Source organism: Lupinus angustifolius, chromosome LG04 (assembly GCF_001865875.1).
Source record: "Lupinus angustifolius cultivar Tanjil chromosome LG04, LupAngTanjil_v1.0, whole genome shotgun sequence".
NCBI classification, from domain to species: Eukaryota; Viridiplantae; Streptophyta; class Magnoliopsida; order Fabales; family Fabaceae; genus Lupinus; species Lupinus angustifolius.
The window spans coordinates 4,076,731-4,096,136 of record NC_032012.1 but is presented as its reverse complement, the minus strand read 5'-3'; the positions used below and the strand labels follow the sequence as shown (position 1 = coordinate 4,096,136).

Here is a 19,406-nt window from a genome sequence, read left to right as displayed (position 1 = left end):
TATAAATAGTTGATTAGTTGTTGTTATTTAGTTGTGATTAGTTCACTTATTTTGTTATGTTAGTTATTTATGGAATTTACTTGTTTCTTAATGATGATGACTAAACAATCTCATGTGACACTTTGTGTAAATAATAATCAATGAGAATAAAATCTGATTATTCTCCAATCTCATAACATTGTTATATTGACTCCCAAAACTACAATATTGTAATCACAATTACAGCAGTGTAATTCTATTGATAATAATGATGATAATACAATTTAAAATACTGGCCTAAATACTTTCCATCAAGGTTTCAAATAACATAGCGAATTATGATCAAAACCTGTTGAAAGTGATAGATATGAATTACAGACGAAATTATTTTATTACCCATATATGGAAATTATCATTGGATGACACAAAAAATAACATATCAATCATCTCAGGCAGTCACAACATTAGGATCATCCATATTATAAAGTCTTTTGGGCTGATATATACAAATCCAGGCCCAATAATTTCTTTCGACAAATGACGGCCCAGCCCATTTTTACACACACTTCTTCACTATTATTATTCTTTACCTGCTTCTGCAGAAAGCATCAAAGTTCAACGAAACCCGAATTCAATTATACTATAATTTATCGTATTCGCTCCGCGAATTCGATCAAGTTCTATTCCTGAATCAAATTTTCAACGCTCCGAAAACTTTCTTTATCGTTTTTCTGAATTTTCATATTTGAGCCTAACGTGTTCGACGAAATGCCAACCCGAGTTTGCGAATGCTAACCATAGAAACCCAAAAGGAAAATAAGTTGCTTTCAGTAATGGGTACCCGGATTTTGAAGTTTCTAAGCAAAAACCCATTTCGTGTTTCGATATCCATTCGATCAAAAACAACGTCTACTCAGTATGTAGAATCTAGAGCTCGAGACCCCACGTTTGAGAAGCTCATGGACAAATACAAAGAGCTTCTCAAAGTCATTTCCATTCAAGACCTCATCCTTGCAAACCCCAAGAACCCATCACTCTCTATTGAGTTCCTCTCCAGGTATTAGTTATTTGGTTAGTTGATGATTAGTTGAGTTGGTTAATTATGTTAATCACTTAATTGTAAAATACTATCTCTAGTCTACTATTGGATTATTTGGCTTTGAACTTTGATTAATATTTGTAAACTATTATCATTTTACATTTTGTTTGGGCTTTTACTAAAAACTAGAAGCTTAAAAAGCAGAAATTCGATTTTTATGGGAAATTATATTTTTCAGTAAAAGAATTCATGCAAAACAAGAGAGGATGTGTCAAGCCTCTTTGTATAATAGTTGGCAAATGCACAACAGTTTCTTTACATGAAAATCACTATTTTTGTAGTTTAAACAAAATGCTCGATTATAAGCTGCCAAAAAATGCATAGAAGTTGTGTATTGAGCTTGTATCTTACGCTTTCACATTGTTAATAAAGCTCTCACTTCGCGTTCTCTCTTGACTCTAAATCTTTTTTCTCAAAACCAGGCTCTCCCAGAGGCTCCACCTCAATCGTGGTGCAACTGCCTTCCTCCGCAAATATCCTCATATTTTTGACATTTACTATGATCCTGCAAAGTCACAGCCTTTTTGCAGATTAACTGACGCTGCCCTTGATGTTTCACATCAGGAAGCAAAAGCCATTGGCGATTCTATGCCCATTGTCGTTGATAGACTTGTTCGGATATTGGCCATGTCTGCATCCAGAACAGTACCTCTTCGTGCCATTTTTAAGGTTTGGAGGGAGCTTGGGCTGCCTGATGATTTTGAGGACACAGTTATTGCTGCAAGGTCTAATGTTTTTCAGCTTTGTGATGCACATGAACGAAATACTCATTTGTTGAAGCTCGTGGATGGTGCTCTTCCCAGTGACCATTTTAAAGCAGCCGTTGAGGATTGGAGGGTTGTTGAGTGCTGCAAGGAGGATTGCAATGTTGATAGGACTGAATTGCAGTTTTGTTTCAAACATGGGTATCCTCCAGGGATGAGGCTGAGCAAGAATTTCAGGGCAAAGGTGAAGGAATGGCAGAGTTCGCCATATGTGGGGCCTTATGAGGAGGTGGTTGGTCAGAAGAAGAAGTCTAAGACTGGAATGTTGGCTTCAGAGAAACGAGCAGTGTCGATTGTTCATGAGTTCCTGAGTTTGACAGTGGAGAAGATGGTGGAAGTTGAGAAGATTAGCCAATTCAGAAAATGGTTTGGGATTGATTTAAACATAAGGGATCTATTCCTGGATCACCCCGGGATTTTCTATTTGTCAACTAAGGGAAAACGACATACTGTTTTCTTGAGGGAAGCTTATGAACGAGGATGCTTAATTGAACCAAATCCCGTGTATGATGCAAGGAGAAAGCTTCTTGATCTTGTTCTTTTAGGGCGTCGAGGTCTGCCTGCTGTTAATTCGAAGCCGCATGATAATAGCAGCAGCAACGAGGTTGGAAAAGAGGACAACCAGCAAAGACATGAGTCACATGACTTGTTTTCATCTTGAGTAGAGCATTACAGCTCTGTTAAGGCACCCCCAATTTATCCATCTCCTGGGATATTTATTTTTCTTCTGTGTTTCTGTTAGTAAAGTACCAAGAAATGCAAAGGTAACAACTTTGAATCTAACATTGTTGGAGAATTAATGGATAAAAGATCTGCATTGACCAGTTTCGTGTGTATGAATATATCCTAATTAATGAGAGGCTCTCTTCTGAAGTAGAATGTGTGGGCACATGAAATTTAAGCATAAGTTAACTTCAGCATCTCCAATTGCTTCAGTTTGTCCTGGCATTTAGTAAACTGTAACTTACTTTTGATGGCATTTGAGGATGCAAAAGACTTTAAGAAGATTTGAAAATTTTATGGTACTCAACCAAGGCTAGGAGGATTTCTGAATTCAGAAGATGTTGGATACCACTCTGCCAATATCAATTATTATGATAAAGTTGCTCTTTGTATTGCTACTATTCTCAGCTGGCTAAAACATAAGAAATGAATTCTTTACTCTGTGCAGTGATTAAAAAATTATAATATTGCTTTCAATCCTACACATGATTTTAGATTGATCACATAATTTATTTCCCTTTGTTTAATACTCAGATTAACGTCTTAATATCATCTCAAGAAAAAAGAAACATGTTAAAACTCAACTCTCACCCAAACTATTCTCCTACTTCCTTCACTTCCCCCCACATGTCATAGCCCACTGGTGTGTAACATTAACTAAAGGTGAGTTGGTTACATGGAATGCTGAACTAATTGAAGTTTTTGCCTGTTTGTTAATTGCTAGTAGATATATTATTTTCATAGGTGAAGACAGAAAGAAGAGTACATACTACTAGATGAAGTTTGGACATTTGGGAGAGGCAATTAATTGACTTTATTCTCCAAACATATTTTGGAAAATGTTTAACTACAAGAATTCTCCAAACATATTTTCTTGTCCTTTTCTATATTTCTAATGTCAACCCGTTTTAACATAGGTAATTTATAATGAGAAATATAAGAGTGCTGATCAAAGTGTGTTATACTGTTAGGTACTTAGCTATTTCTTCTGGTGAGTCACGAGTCTAGGTTGCTATTTTCCTCAACCCAATAATAGGGAGAAAATGCTTTGACCTTAGGCAGAGCTAACATCTGCAGACAAACTCAGCTCTTTATAGGAACTTCACACTCAATGAATTCACCTTATTTAGTGGATTGTGATCTCAGTGTATTTGCATTTCAGACTCAAATTTAACTCATGTGACTTGAGCAGGAAACATCCACACTAATCATAAACCATCGAGCCATGTTGTTGGGTTGTGCTCTTCAACAAATTGCCTTATGCATGAGTAGGTAGGGCCAGAGTGTGTAATTAATGTAAGAATTATGTCTCTTATAATTGTTTAATAGTTAAAAATATAGTTAAATCATGTTAGCTAACTTATGGAAAAAACGTAATTGTGTTATGATATTATTTCTATTTGAATAATTAAACGAAATCAAATAGATATTATGTTAAGTGACATCTATTTGTAAAGTCATCTTACATAATGGTTATATGAAATGCCTTAATCATTTGGAAAACCAATTTCATGAAGGAAGTTGTGTGATAGAAGCACCTTATCATGAAACTTATAAATTAAGGATGTGGTCCTCACTCTACCCAACCAAGAAATGTATTATTTCCACCCGTGATGTACTATTAAGAAATGAATTAAGAAGGAGAAACTAACATTCTATGGATATGGAGAGGTCAACATCACATGAAGAGTATACTCATCTATAAGAAAAACTTCTTACTCATATCAAGTCCATGAAAACAAATGTTTCTTCTTATATTTATGAAAAACATGAAGTTTTAGATCTTGACATTAGTATATTTATGGTAGTTTATACTTTATACATGCATATAAACTAGTGAAAGTTTCCATGTTTATACTTTTCCAAGTTTCTCCAATTACAAAGAAACTTATTAGTGTTATGGAAAACTTAATTTCATTCAATGCTAGAATACTCTCTAAGTGAAGACATGAGATTGTGTTTCAATCATTTTCCCATAATGTAAAGAGATAAACACAGGGATCCGTCTATCAACTTCATCCATATTGTGATTGCTGATTTGCTTCCCAACTGTAGCTTCAACCATCACAAGGTCACTCCTTGCAGTCCGGTTTTTAAAATAAATTGGTAGCCTTATTCACACTATAATCTCATTTACTAACATTTTACATGCATCTTTCTTAATTCTTAACAATATAAATACCCATAAATTGATTATGCATATAGCTTAGCATACATCAATTGGCTTCTAATTATCTAAAAGTGGAGGGTACTGAGGTACAGCCATTTAGTTCAATGTTGCTGAAGTAAATGTAGTTATATCCATAAGAAAATAAAATACATTCTGAACATGAGAATCTTGAAAATAGAGCAAGTGACCTCAAGATTCTAAGAATCCATCAACCTTTGTATTTGTGGCCCTGGACAAAAATTTCATGCAAATAGGTGGCCGAATTCCTGCCAAAGCAAGAACTGAGCTAGGAAGTGTCCATATCCCATCCCCACAAATCAAACCAGAAGCCACAGCTGATCCAAATGCATCAGCATTAGCCCTGTTAAGCTTCTGCCATATAAACAATATCAAGCTGCCAAGACACATATCAATAGCAAAATAACTTCCTATATAAAAGGGTATAGCTATGGCCATAGGAACAGGAATATATTTAGACCACTTTTTTCCAACCAAATCTCGAATAAGATCAATAACTATGGCACCAACAAAAAATACACAGCAAAGGATGAGGCAGTATTTTGGCAGGGCTGATACCCCATCTACCCCCAATATTGACATATTACGATAAACCAGGGCATAAGGGGCTGGGTACTGTGAGCCAGGAACACCAAGGTTCCCAAAGGCCTTGTAGAAAAGCCAGAACACACATGGAGATATAATGCAACCCATGCTAGTTCCAATAAATTGGCTCAGAAACATGGACCTTGGTGAAGCCAATGTCATGTAACCTGTTTTGAAATCCTGCATCAGGTCAGATGCAGTAGACACAATATTCATCATGACACCACATGCAGCTAAACCAGCAAGAACCCCACCATGAGCAGCCCCTGCCCATGCCCCTATAGTGAATATGGCCAATTTTCCATATGTGGATGCAAGGGACCAGTCTGTGAGTCCACATCCATAGGCATTGCAAAATGCTAGTATGGGTGCAATGATGTAAATAACAACAATGTAATACCACTTTAACTGGTGGAAAATGTGAGGAACAGTGGCAGCAGAGATTATTGCAACGGCCACATAGCCAACAACAGCAAACCAGGCTGGAATTTGGTCTTTGAGGAACATCTCGGTTCTACGCTTCTCATCATACGAAAGTGATGGAGATGGATCATCACCGGCTGAGTTAACTGGGTCTAAGTCTTTTTTGCAGCATTGGTTATACAAACCAATAAGAGTGCGGCCAAGAACCTTGACAAAGTTATATAGACCATCACCAAGAATCATAGCTATGGCTATGAATACCTGCAGTTTAAAAAAATACGTTAAGATCCATCAACTGTAAGATGTTCCTCATTTAGAATATCATTCAGAGGCCAAATGGAGGAAATTATCCAAATATCATTATAATATAAGGGTCTTGTTAAAGGGAGTGGTTAAGTAATGTAATAAAAAACCGTTTAGTTTCTCTCATAAAACTAAAACATAAACTCATAATATCTTAGATTCACCACTGCCCCCTCATTATTCTTAGAACCCTCATTGGCTGCATCATTGTACTAGGAATCTTGAATGCCTTTAGGACTATTTGTGAGTGATTCATTTTTGAAGTAATGTTATAAATATTTTTAATTTAATTGGCAAATACTAACCATTAATCACGGATAAACTAGTTGTATCAAGTCATGACATGACTGTATGAGATGAATGTTCGCATTAATTTGTACGACTATATGTGGCCTCAGCTTGGCTAATGCAATATTTCATATTATATTATTTGTTATACGTTTCAAAGAATAATGTTGATCTTTTAATAATATAGTATAAAAGTATTAAACAGATATATGACACCAGTTGTATTTATTCTCTTGAATATTAGAATTTGGATTCTGGAGTGATATTGTCCATAATAAATCAAAGTTTTTTGAAAATACTTCAATGTGGAAAGGAAGCTTACTTGGTAACCTTGAAGGCCATGCAAGCTGCTTTTACTGAGGTCTGCAGAGAACCAGTCACCTTTTCTATTATCAATGAGAGGCCACATGATACCCCAGGAGAGAATTCCACCAACCAGAAGGGATACATTGATTATATATGGGCATATCATCCCAACCCCCACATATGTACCCGAAAAATCGAAGTAGAACCTATTACATGCAAGAAATATAAATACAAATATGTAAACAAATGAAAAAAAAAAGCACGTATAGAATTATATAGTTGAGTTACATACTTTTGTTCATAGGCTTTCAGACCAAATGTGGGGAAGTTTGCAAATCCGCACCCATCACCAGCAGTGAAAAACCATTGGAAGAAACTCCACGCAAAGCTATAGCAGAAGAACTTTCCTAGTGCTTTTACTTGCTTCCTAAGATGAAGAAATAAAAAGAAATTTAAAAGCAATAAATTCATGTATTCATATTATAAAGAAAAAGAAACTTCTGCAATTATAAGGGATAGAATCCTTACTTTGCTAACTTGGCACCTTCTGGAGTATGGAAACTATTGATAAGATGGGCTGTTGCTGTTCCACTGGGATACGTCAATTTAAAGTCTATGATCATAATCTGTCACAAGGAACATATATCAATATTCAGTAACCAACAAACATAAAGTAACTCAAAGAAAGCCATATGCTATGCAAAAAAATATTGGCAAGCAACATTCTAAGTATAACCTTATCCTATGTCTTAGTAGTGCTGGTTACAGTAAATGAATGATAACTCTAACTACTTTGAGATTTTGTCACAAAAACATTAGTATCATTAACATTACATGATGCCAATAGTAAATTGCACCTTTCGGAGAGGAACCACTGAAAAGAGGCCAAGAAAGCTAACAACAAATAAAAATCCAATCATCCATCCTAAACCAGGGTCCTTAATATTCTTAGCAGCATTAGCCTCTCCAGATTGTTTTGCAATTTCTGGACTCATAGCAAAGAGGTAGCTACCAAAACCACCTGCTCAAAGAAATCCATTTATAGACGTGTTAACAATAAAGAAAGTTCTTTCCATGAGAATTGCAGCTGACTAGTTGAGCATTGACTATTATTTCCCAATAGTATTCTTCTCAAATTAATGTAAACAGAATGTACAATATATGTACCAAATGTAAAGACAGAAAGATCTCTATGCACGTATGTTATCAACCTTATGTCCTGCAAAACAGTTGTCTTGTTACATCTAGTGCTTCTCACTAGGCGAAAAAGAAACTTATATTGCTTAAAATTTATCAGAAAAGTGTTAAGCTTAGGGAGCTACATCCATTATAGGCAAAATGAACTGCGATGTTAAGCACATCAAATCCTAAGGGACGCACTAATGAAATAAAGCTAATACTTCTTAAATTATGGAAACTATCCTGAAACAAATACACTCTATGCCAAAAGAAATTGTTTCAAAAACTGTTTCAGACTTACATGATCCCTAAAATGATCACTGTGTATATCAGACATATGCAAACAATTTCTGCATTGCATTAAAATCTCTGGTCCTCATTTGGAAACAAGGGTATAAATGAAAATATATGGCAGTAAAAATAACACAAAGATTAAAATTTGACAGAGATGGTCAGGCTAATTGATAAGGCTAAGGCCAAAACTGAAATTAAACATGTGTATAAAAGGGGCAAGAGGAAGGTGTGGTTGTTAAATAACCAACTTTCCCTCCTTACCCTTGGTAGTTAGTAGTTAGATACCTATAAATAGAAGGTGAGGCTAAAGGGATCGGGGCAGTTAGAAATTAGTGGGAAATTGATTGTGGAATCAGTTAAGGAAGGATCGAGGGATCCTTTTTCTGTGTTTCTTTATCACCTTGTAGTTCTACTTCTATCTCAATAAAATCATTAGAACCCTAACCATGAATTCATTGATCGTGGGTTAGGGGCATTTCTTTTCATTTCCTTATTCTAAATTCTTACATATTGATACTAGTGCTTATCACTGGTATCAGAGCACCATCTTGGTGCCTGTTGGGTGAATCACCACCACCGTTGATAGGGTTTCATCGCATGGTTTCTACACGAGGCATGGCGAAGGATAATGAGAGTTGGATACTAGAAAGGAAAGAATTACGAATGAGGTTGGAATTGACTGAAGCTCGAACCAGGAAGACGGAGGAATTGTTGGCTGCCATTGCTACCAAATTAGAGGTGAATTCAGGTGAGAATTCCACGGGGGGAGGCACTAAGGATGAAGTTGACAGTTACAAATTGAACCAGGGTCAAGATAGGTATAGAAAACTCGAGATTCCGATATTCATGGGAGAAGATGCCTATGGGTGGGTGCAGAAATTGGAGAGATACTTCTCGATGAGGACTATTAGTGAAGCTGAGAAGATGAGAGCAACTATGGTGACACTAGAAGGTAGGGCACTCAGCTGGTACCAATGGTGGGAGGGATGCAATCCTTCACCTCTTGGGACAGTTTTAAAATAGTTGTGGTTAGGAGATTCCAACCTTCCATGGTGCAGAATCCCATTGAGTTGTTGTTATCATTGAAGTAGGAAGGAAGTGTTGAGGCGTATGTTGATGAATTTGAGAAATACACGAGAGCTCTTAAGGATAAAGATTTGTGGTTCCTTAGAGGGGTATTTTTAAATGGCCTCAAAGAGGAGCTAAGGGTGGAGGTGAGACTTTATGAACTGGAATCCTTACAAGAGGTAATCCATAAAGCTATACTCATAGAACAAAAGAATGTAGTTGTGCAAGAGAGGACTCACATGAGTTATTCTATAAGTTTTGGGTCAAATCTGGGAAGTTTTTACAACAAGGTAGCGACCTTGGATCCCTCTCCAACAAATAGTAGTAGGAAGGAATGATCAACTGTGGGTAGCTTCAGTATACAAGGAAATCAAAGGATTACTCCTGAGAATAACAATTCCAGAGGCCTAGGGGAGTACAAGAGGTTATCTAGTGCAGAAATGAGGGAAGAAAGAGAGAAGGGTTTGTGCTTTAGGTGTGATGAACCATTCTCCAGAGAACATAAGTGCAAGAATAAGCAGTTGAGCATGCTATTGATGGCTGAGGAGGAAGAGTGTGAAGAAGGGCAAGAGCTAGAGACAGAGTTGCAACCTTTCAACTCCTTGCAGTTGTCCCTATATTCTATGAAGGGGCTGACTTCCACCAAGTCGTGGAAGGTAGGAGGCTTAGTGGGAGACTATCCAGTGGTAGTCATGATTGACTGTGGTGCTTCCCATAATTTCATATTAAAAAAACTAGTAGATACCCTGAAACTCAGTGTGGAGAAGACTCGAGCTTATGTAGTGGAAGTAGGAGATGGGCACCATATACAGTGTCAAGGTAAATGTGCCCAACTCAGAATCCTCTTACAACAACTAGAGATAATTCAAGATTTCTATTTGTTTTCTCTAAGAGGTGTGGATGTGGTGCTTGGGTTGGACTTGCTAGCCAGCTTGGGAGAAGTGAAGGCTGACTTTGGGAAGATGAAATTATCTGCCCAGAAGGGGAGCTCAGTCATTACTATAGAGGGGGACCCTGCTATGACTAAAGCAGAACTATCAATGAGAGCTTTTATGCCAATCTTAAGGGAGGAGGGTGATGGCCTATTGTTGCATTGTGATGATACTAATAGACTTGGAGCAGAGAGACTAATACCACCAGATTTGGAAGGAGTATTGCAACAATTTAACCCAGTTTTCCAAGATATTCAGGGTCTACCTCCTTCTAGAAGGCAGGACCATGCCATACACCTCAGGGAGGGAGCATAAATTCCTCATATCAGACCCTATAGGTGCCCTCACTATCAGAAATCAGAAATAGAAAGATTGGTGGCTAAGATGTTAGAAGCTAGGGTTATTAGGCCTAGCATTAGCCCTTATTCTAGCCCTATAATTCTGGTGAAGAAGAAGGATGGAGGATGGAGGTTTTGTGTGGACTACAGAACTCTCAATAAGGTAACCATCCCTAACAAATTCCCTATTCCCCTGATTGAAGAATTATTAGATGAATTGAGTGGAGCTAGGGTATTTTCTAAGTTGGATCTGAAGTCTGGATATCACTAGATTAGAATGAAGCCAGAAGATGTAGAGAAAACAACCTTTAGGACTCATGAGGGACACTATGAGTTCTTAGTTATGCCATTTGGACTAACTAATGCTCCCTCAACATTCCAGACCCTCATGAATGACATCCTAAGGCCATACTTGATAAAACTCACCTTGGTGTTCTTTGATGATATTCTAGTGTACAATCCTAATTTGACTTCTCATGGGTACCATTTGGAGGTAGTTCTAGCCCTATTGATGAAGAATGCCCTCAAGGCTAATTGAAAAAAATGTAGCTTTGGCCAAACCAGTATTGAATACTTAGGGCATGTTATTTCAGCAGGGGGTATCTGCTGATAGTTCCAAGGTAGAAGATATGAAGACCGAGTCAGTGCCCACCAATATCAAGGGGTTAAGGGGATTCTTAGGACTTATAGGGTATTACAGGAAATTTGTAAAGGATTATGACAGGGTAGGCATAGGATAGTAGAAAAGAGGTTTGTTGTTAGGAGTTGTTTGAATTAAATAAAGAGGGAATTCCTAGAATACCATTACTAGTTAGTTAGATTAGGGTGTTAATTGTATAAATAGAGGAGGGAAAACTTGTAAGAGTTAGTTTTTGGAGAAGTTGTAATTGGGAACTGATTTAGGAAATCAGTTAGGGAAGTTACTCTCTTGTGGAAGGAGTTCTTCATCATTGTATACACATTTTCAACAATAACACAATTTACGGATCAAGATCACATTGATCTTGCATATATTCTTCTTCTATTTTCTGTTTCTACATTCTGATTTGATACCAGTTCTAACACTGGTATCAGAGCACCGACCTGGTGCCTGAAAAACTTCTGTTGCGACACACACAAAAAAAAGAAAAGAAAAATGCAGAAATAGTGGCGAAAATTCGAGCTCCCTGTTTTCGCGGGAGACGATGCTTACGGCTGGACCGGCCAGTTGGAAAGGTATTTCGTGTGGAGGGGGTCACCGATGCTGAAAGGATGCAGACGACACTGCTGGCCTTGGAAGGGAAGGCTTTAAACTGGTTCCAATGGTGGAAAAGATGTACTCCTAGGCCTTCTTGGGAAGCGTTCAAGGTGGTAGTAATTCGGAGATTTCAACCTTCGATGATGCAGAATCCGTTCGAGATATTGCTGTCTTTGAAACAGGGGGGAACCGTAAAGGAGTTTGTGGAGGAATTCGAGAAGTACGGTGGGACCTTGAGGATTATAGATCAAGAATTGGTGAAAGGAATATTCTTGAATGGGCTCAAGAAGGAACTACAAGCAGAGGTAAAAATGTATGATTTACATTCCTTATCTGAAATTATGCAGAAAGTCTTATTGATAGAACAAAAAAATCAAATGGAGAATAAGAGTTTGGAAGAAGCTACGAATCAGAGCATCCCTTTGAAATTATCATCTGAAAATCCATGCTCAAGTGTTAACTCTCCTTCTGTTCATGCAAAGGAGGAGGAAAGTCTTTCAGTTGTTATGGTTTGAGAAATTTAATTGGTTCATTAGCAGTGAGAATTATTTGGTTATCAGCGGACGTGATGCACAACAGAATGAGATGATAGTGAAGCGTTATATGTCAAAAGGAGATCTGTATATACATGTTGATTTGCATGGAGCTTCTAGTACTGTTATCAAGAACCACAAGCCCAGCCAACCAGTTCCGCCTCTGACCCTAAACCAAGCTGGATGTTTCACAGTCTGCCATAGTCAGGCAGGGGATTCAAAAATTGTTACTAGTGCCTGGTGGGTTTATCCTCATCAGGTTAGTAAAACTGCTCCCACGGGGGAATATCTAACAGTAGGGAGCTTCATGATCCGAGGAAAGAAAAATTTTCTTCCACCACATCCTCTTATCATGGGTTTTGGCTTGCTATTTCGCTTGGACGAGAGTTCCTTGGGATCACATTTAAATGAAAGGAGAGTAAGAGGAGAGGAGGAAGGAATAGATGATTATGAAGAAAGTATCCCTCTTGAAGAAAAATCTGATTCAGAGTCACAGAAGGATGATGCCATTGATGGTAAATCCGTTGCAGACTCAGAAAGAAATGAGACTAGTACGACGACTATGGTTGATAGGGAAAAATTATCTGATACGGGTGGAAATGACTTAGTATCTGCCACCCCTCAACTTGAAGAACTTATGGATCGAGCTCTGGAACTTGGATATGGTGCTAAACCAGATAAAAAATACGGAGTCGAGAACTCTCAGATTGATATTAGCAATGAGCTGAACAGATTTAGTGACCCTCCAGGAGATGCCTACTTAGATGATTTATTTCATCCATTAGATAACCAATCTGGGTACGAAACTCTCTGGGAATCAATAACCTGGATTCAGAACTTTCCCAATTTTCCCCTTGAGGACAAGGTGTTCTTTTAGGGGGTATTGATAGGGTAGGCATGGGTAGTAGAAAAGAGGTTTGTTGTTAGGAGTTGTTTGAATTAAATAAAGAGGGAATTCCTAGAATACCATTACTAGTTAGTTAGATTAGGGTGTTAGTTGTATAAATAGAGGAGGGAAAACTTGTAAGACTTAGTTTTTGGAGAAGTTGTAATTGGGAACTGATTTAGGAAATCAGTTAGGGAAGTTACTCTCTTGTGGAAGGAGTTCTTCATCATTGTATACACATTTTCAGCAATAACACAATTTACGGATCAAGATCACATTGATCTTGCATCTATTCTTCTTCTATTTTCTGTTTCTACATTCTGATTTGATACCAGTTCTAACAGATTATGGCAGGATTGCTAGACCTCTCACTAACTTGCTCAGGAAGGAAGCTTTCATTTGGTCAGATGAAGCCACCTTTGCCTTTGAGAAGTCGAAGGAGGTTATGATTGATTTACCTATGCTTGTTGTTCCTGATTTCAACAAGGAATTTGTAGTGGAGATTGATGCTTCCAACAAGGGTTTAAGGGTTGTATTGATGCAAGGAGAGACCCTTAGCCTACTGGAGCAAGAGGTTATCTCCACAGGCCCAACAACGATTAGTATATGAGAGGGAGCTGACAGCATTGGTGCAGGCTATCCAAAAATGGAGCCATTACCTCATGGGCATGCATTTCGTGATTAGGACTCACCAGAGAAGTTTAAAATTCCTAACAGATCAGAAATTATTCTCATATGAACAATTTAAGTAGGCTGTGAAATTGATTGGTTTGGACTTTGAAATTTACTACAAACCAGGAAGTGAGAACTTTGTTGATGATGCTTTGTCTATGAGGCTCATGTATACTACTATCACCATAGTAACTAATGAGGAGGTTGTAGGCTGAGTTGAAGAGTTGCAATTGGACCATAAGTGGAGGTAGGTGATGCAAGATCCGTTGGTATCTTCTACTAGCCAGCTAGGGTTTGAATTGGGAAAAAGGGGTTCTATACTACCAAAACAGATTGCTCTTGTCAAGGAATTCCAACAAAATTCCCTTTATTCTCTCTGAATGCCATGAGACCCCTGCAGGGGGACATTCTGGTTATCTAAGAACTTACAAGAGGGTTGCAAGCTTTATATTCTGGGAGGGGATGATAATATATATCAAAACCTTCATACAAGAATGTGACATCTACCAAAGGAATAAATATTCCACCTTGGCACCTATAGGGTTATTGCAACCTCTACCTATTCCTCAACAGGTATGGATGGATATCTCAATGGATTTTATAGGAGGCCTTCCTAGAACCAGAGGTAAGGATACTATCTATGTAGTGGTGGATAGGCTTACTAAGTATGCTCACTTCTTTGCATTAGGGCACCCTTATTTCAGCCAAAGATGTAGCTGCTGTGTTTTTTAAGGGAGTGGTTAAACTACATGGATTTCCTACATCCATAGTTTCAAATAGGGATCCTCTGTTTCTAAGCCATTTCTGGAAGGAATTGTTTAAATTGGCTCGTACTCAGTTGAAGATGAGCACTTCATACCATCCTCAAACAGATGGGCAAACTGAGATGACTAATAGGTGCCTAGAGACTTACTTCAGGTGTTTATGTGGGTCCTAAGCCTAAGCAGTGGGTGGAGTGGTTGCATTGGGCAAAATTTTGGTTCAATTCCAACTATAACAGTTCAGTTGGAATGACTCCATTCAAAGCCGTGTATGGGATAGAACCCCCTATGTTGATAAAAGCAGGGACAATACCCTCCAGAGTAGAGGAAGTCAATCAGATGTTTAAGGAAAGGGATAGGATACTAGAAGAACTGAAAACTAACTTGGCTAAGGTACAGAATTTGATGAGGCAAGTAGCTAACAAGCATAGAAGAATAGTGGAGTTTGAGGTAGGAGACTGGGTGTTCCTCAAGTTGCAGCCCTATAAGTTGAAATCCATTGCTACTAGGCCTTATGCCAAACTGGATCCTAGGTATTATGGACCTTATCATATACTTCAGAAAGTAGGGGAGATGGCCTATCAGTTGGACCTACCTGCTGGAACTAAAGTTCATATAGTTTTTCATGTTTCTCTAATGAAATGGGCTCTTAAACCTCATCAACAGCCTCAACCATTACCACCTATGTTGAATAAAGAGATGGTGTTAGAGGTGAGTCCAGAGGATATCACAAATTATTGATAGAGTGAGCAAAGGGAGATGAAGGTCTTGACAAAATGGCAAAATCTCCCTGAGCATGATAGCACATGGGAGTCAGCTACCACTATACAGGAGACTTTTCCTCAATTTCAACTTGAGGACAAGTTAAAAAGTTTAGGGGAGGGTATTGATAAGACTAAAGCCAAAACTGAAATTAAACATGTGTATAAAAGGGGCAAAAGGAAGGTGTGATTGTTAAATAACCAACTTTCCCTCCTTACCCTTGATAGTTAGTAGTTAGCTACCTATAAATAGAAGGTGAGGCTAAAGGGGTTAGGGCAGTTAGAAATTAGTGGGAAACTGATTGTGGAATCAGTTAAGGAAGGATCGAGGGATCCTTTTTTTGTGTTTCTTCATCACCTTCTTGTAATTCTACTTCTATCTCAATAAAATCATTAGAATTCTACCACAAATTCATTGATCGTGGGTTATCACTAATACTGTGATTTAATTAACTACTAAGCATTCTAAGACTAGAGATAATTCATAATTCAATAAAATGATTAAAAAAGTGTTGAAAAAATGACAACTATATTTTGTGAACTCCACAACAGCATGATTGACATTTCAAACTATTGAAAGAACATTAGTATGTTAGATGAAGGGAGAAATTGCTATCTCCCTCAAAGTTTGTTTAATTATAGTCATCCCTCTTGTTTCAAAAATTATTTCTACCTTTCTGTTATCACTATACTTACTCTTTTAAGTTTTTGTTGTCATTATCGTTACCTATTTCCAAAGATAAAAAATAATATTTAATAATTTTTTTACTACAATTTAACAACAAATGATCTAAAAATTAGAAATGGGAAAGGGTCATTACGTAACAATATAAAACACAAGGGATAGAGTATCAAAGTTTAAACCTACCTAAACAAAGTGTTTTGGAACCAAACAACACGTGGATAAATGTAATAATTTACCTAAAATAACAAGAAACACTTTAAACTTCCCTCTTCATAGAAAAGAGGTAATCATTTTCAAAATAGTAGAGAGACAATGTCCTTTCTACCTCTTCTATTCAGGGTGAGACTCCTATCCATTAATGAATAGGGAAATTCAGTTTTTTCTTTTAATTTTAAAGGTAAATTTATCTTATCATAATAAATATAAGGATACAAATATAATAACATATCAATTTTATTTTATTTTTTGGCATCAATTTTTTTGTTAGAGAGGAGTCGCATTCCCCACCTATGAGTACTTTTCTTTTGGTAAACGTTTTCCTACCTTTATTCAGACCACTACAGATCATTAATTAAATACCTCAACCTATACACACACCTAATAGTTGAATAAAGCAACTCGATCTCGTCTTATTTCCTCAACATCTCACATTTTCATCTAATGTTTTAAATTGCATTATGTAACGGCAACCATATTTTCCCACAATTATAATAAACATAATATAAATATACTTGCAACGAAAACTTAAAACACTAACTCACTTAGGTGTCATTCTTGTTGTTATAATAAACTAGCACTAACATTACTCCAAAGCAATATTCCTAATGACAATATCATAATACTAAAAGGGATAAACAATAATAGATTAGGATAGCAAACAGAAATGCATTTTATACTCCAACTTTATAAAAATGAGAAATTATATACAATGAGTAAACAATAATAGATAAAGGGTTCGGGACCACGATTCATGATAGGACCCACCACTACATGCATACATGCAGATGCGTCACGCATGCAACCAGCAAACGTTGCTTTTCAGTTTCTAAATCTATAAAGAAACCAACGAACTTCACGAACATTTAATTCAACAACTTCAACTCTTTATCTGGAATATATTTCTTTAGAGAAGCATTAATTCTTTTTTGTTCAAATTTCAAATAATTTTTTAATAAAATATCATTGTATGATTATTCATTATTATGCAATGATATAACATACTTGCCTACTATGCTGTTTATGCAGTATGAATATATGATTTCATTTATAAGACACAGTTAATTAATTTTGACATTAAATAACCTAATGGTGAATTTGACACACAATAATAGTAATAAAAGGGTAAACGAGGTAATTACCGCTGAACGCAATGCCACCGGCGGCGACGACGCAGGTTTGAATCACCGTATTCTCTTGGCGCGTGAAAGGTTGTTTCAGCAATCCAGATTTCGCTAGCAATTTAGTCCACGTTTTCACGAAAAAGAACCCTAGCAATCCAGCTGAAACGTTCAGCGAAGGTATGATACCAGTTGTGAGATTCAGCTTCATGACGATGAACGTGAAGAGCACCGCGAGGACGAAGCTGACAATGACGGCCCTCGCCGTTAACTGCTTGTGCCACGGTGCTACTGGTTTGGCTTCGAATGACTTCTCCACCGAGATGATGTCATCCGGCGGCGGATCGAAGTCGAGAGCGCGTTCTTCGTCGGTGAGATCCATGTCTTTGGGGCGGTTATTTCGTGAAGCCATTGAAAGTTTGTTAGTGTCACTCCCACATTCTGTTATGTCTTTCACTCTATTAAATAGTATGCACCTTTTCTTTACAAGTTAGGAGAAAATTCAGAATGAATGAATTTTATATACATTTTACATTTTTTCTCATTTATATTTAATTATTATTAAAATAATAATTATGTATAAATCTTTATACTATACAGAGATAAATATTACTTATAAGTTAAAGCAACAAAAAAAATTCACGGTATAATCATCTCACCAATAAAAATATTACGGTTGTTTGTTTTTCTTTCATTTTACAGATCACTTCTCTCCCTAACATGATTCTATAACTCGTATATTTGATGTCATAGCTTTCGAGTAAACAACTTCAACTCTTTAGTTCACCTTGTTTATCAATTAAATAATAGAAAATAAATTAAAGTAATTAATTTGGTACTAAACTGAGAAACCTATGGTGGTGGCATCGAGAGGAGAAATTAGTATATACTATCTATAATCAATGGTCTTAACAAAAATTTTATAATTGATGGATTGGTGATAAATTTAATTTATCCTATTTTATTATATATGAAGGGTTTCATATGTGAAGCAACCACATTATATTTAAGAAATTCAATTATCTATCTATTTGAAATAACCTAATGTCGAAATAGTAATGATTCACGACAAATGTAACTATATATCATGTATTATGAGTTTAAATTTTATACTAATTAGCTTATGGGTAAGTACTTTGTGTCCGTCAACCCGCATTCTTATTTTTTAAAAAGAATCAAAATTTAATATATTTTATTTTAGAATTATATCACATTTTTTGTATTTAATTATACATGATAATATAATTTTGGCTATAATTTGAGATTGAGTGTAAAGTTTGTATATGATATAAATTATTACAAAAAATTATCTTCTAGAAGTAATAAGCATTTAATATTTTATTTGATTGTATTTTGACACATATTCAAAAGTGACTTTCCTTATATGAAAAATAGATCAAAGATGAATATTGGATAATTTTCAGATATGGGGAATATGGTTAAGTTGTTTAGTGTTTGAGTGTTTTAAATAACATAATATGTTTTCCATTTAAAAAGTAACCTAAAGTAATCATATACAACCTCTTAACTATTTTTTGCATCCAATTATTGCAAAATTATTTTCATTTTATGTTACAAAATTGAATATATCGTCTTTCAATTATCACTATTTAAGTATATAAATGAAATCAAATAAAATTATACATGTTCAATTATCTGAATGTCATTTAGACATATTTTACATTTATATAATAGTAAAGGTAAAATTGAAATATATAAATTACGCGTGTTTAACTACCTATGTACTCGTAAACATGTTTTACTTTTATATATAGCTAGTGTGTACAGGCACTTCGTACCTGCCATGAATATTGCATGATAGTATATAATCAATTTTTATATTTTTCATTTTTTAGAATTAGAATGTATTTGTTGTGTTCAATGTACTTTATATTATATTTTTTGTGTGTTTATGATAAAGTTTAATTTAAGGTGGGATATGTGGTTAATTAATGTGTTGGTGGTAGTTGCTTAGGATTATATGATTTTTTTTGTAAAAAATAAACAATGTTAAGGGCAAAACATGAAGTAAAAATTACACAATGAGAGAAGTTATTTCAAGTTT

At 36.1% G+C, this 19,406-nt stretch overlaps 2 protein-coding genes across 3 annotated transcripts; one reads left to right on the top strand and one right to left on the bottom strand.

The window, feature by feature from the left end:
- LOC109345175 (protein ROOT PRIMORDIUM DEFECTIVE 1) lies at window positions 658-3,049 on the top strand. 2 transcript variants are annotated; one of them, XM_019584007.1, is made up of 3 exons: window positions 658-1,036; window positions 1,501-2,520; window positions 2,573-3,049. In XM_019584007.1, exons 1-2 carry the CDS (start codon window positions 768-770, stop codon window positions 2,501-2,503), a joined length of 1,272 nt encoding a protein of 423 aa, XP_019439552.1. In that variant the 5' UTR covers window positions 658-767; the 3' UTR covers window positions 2,504-2,520; window positions 2,573-3,049. The 2 variants fall into 2 exon arrangements, with proteins under 2 accessions (XP_019439552.1, XP_019439551.1); XM_019584006.1 differs by having other exon boundaries at window positions 1,501-3,049.
- On the bottom strand, window positions 4,725-17,814 carry LOC109345173 (probable metal-nicotianamine transporter YSL7). The gene is made up of 6 exons (XM_019584000.1): window positions 17,363-17,814; window positions 7,516-7,679; window positions 7,187-7,284; window positions 6,951-7,085; window positions 6,675-6,864; window positions 4,725-6,022 (listed from the first exon to the last, which is right to left on the bottom strand). The coding sequence occupies exons 1-6, from the start codon at window positions 17,751-17,753 to the stop codon at window positions 4,925-4,927; spliced, it is 2,076 nt and encodes a 691-aa protein (XP_019439545.1). The 5' UTR covers window positions 17,754-17,814; the 3' UTR covers window positions 4,725-4,924.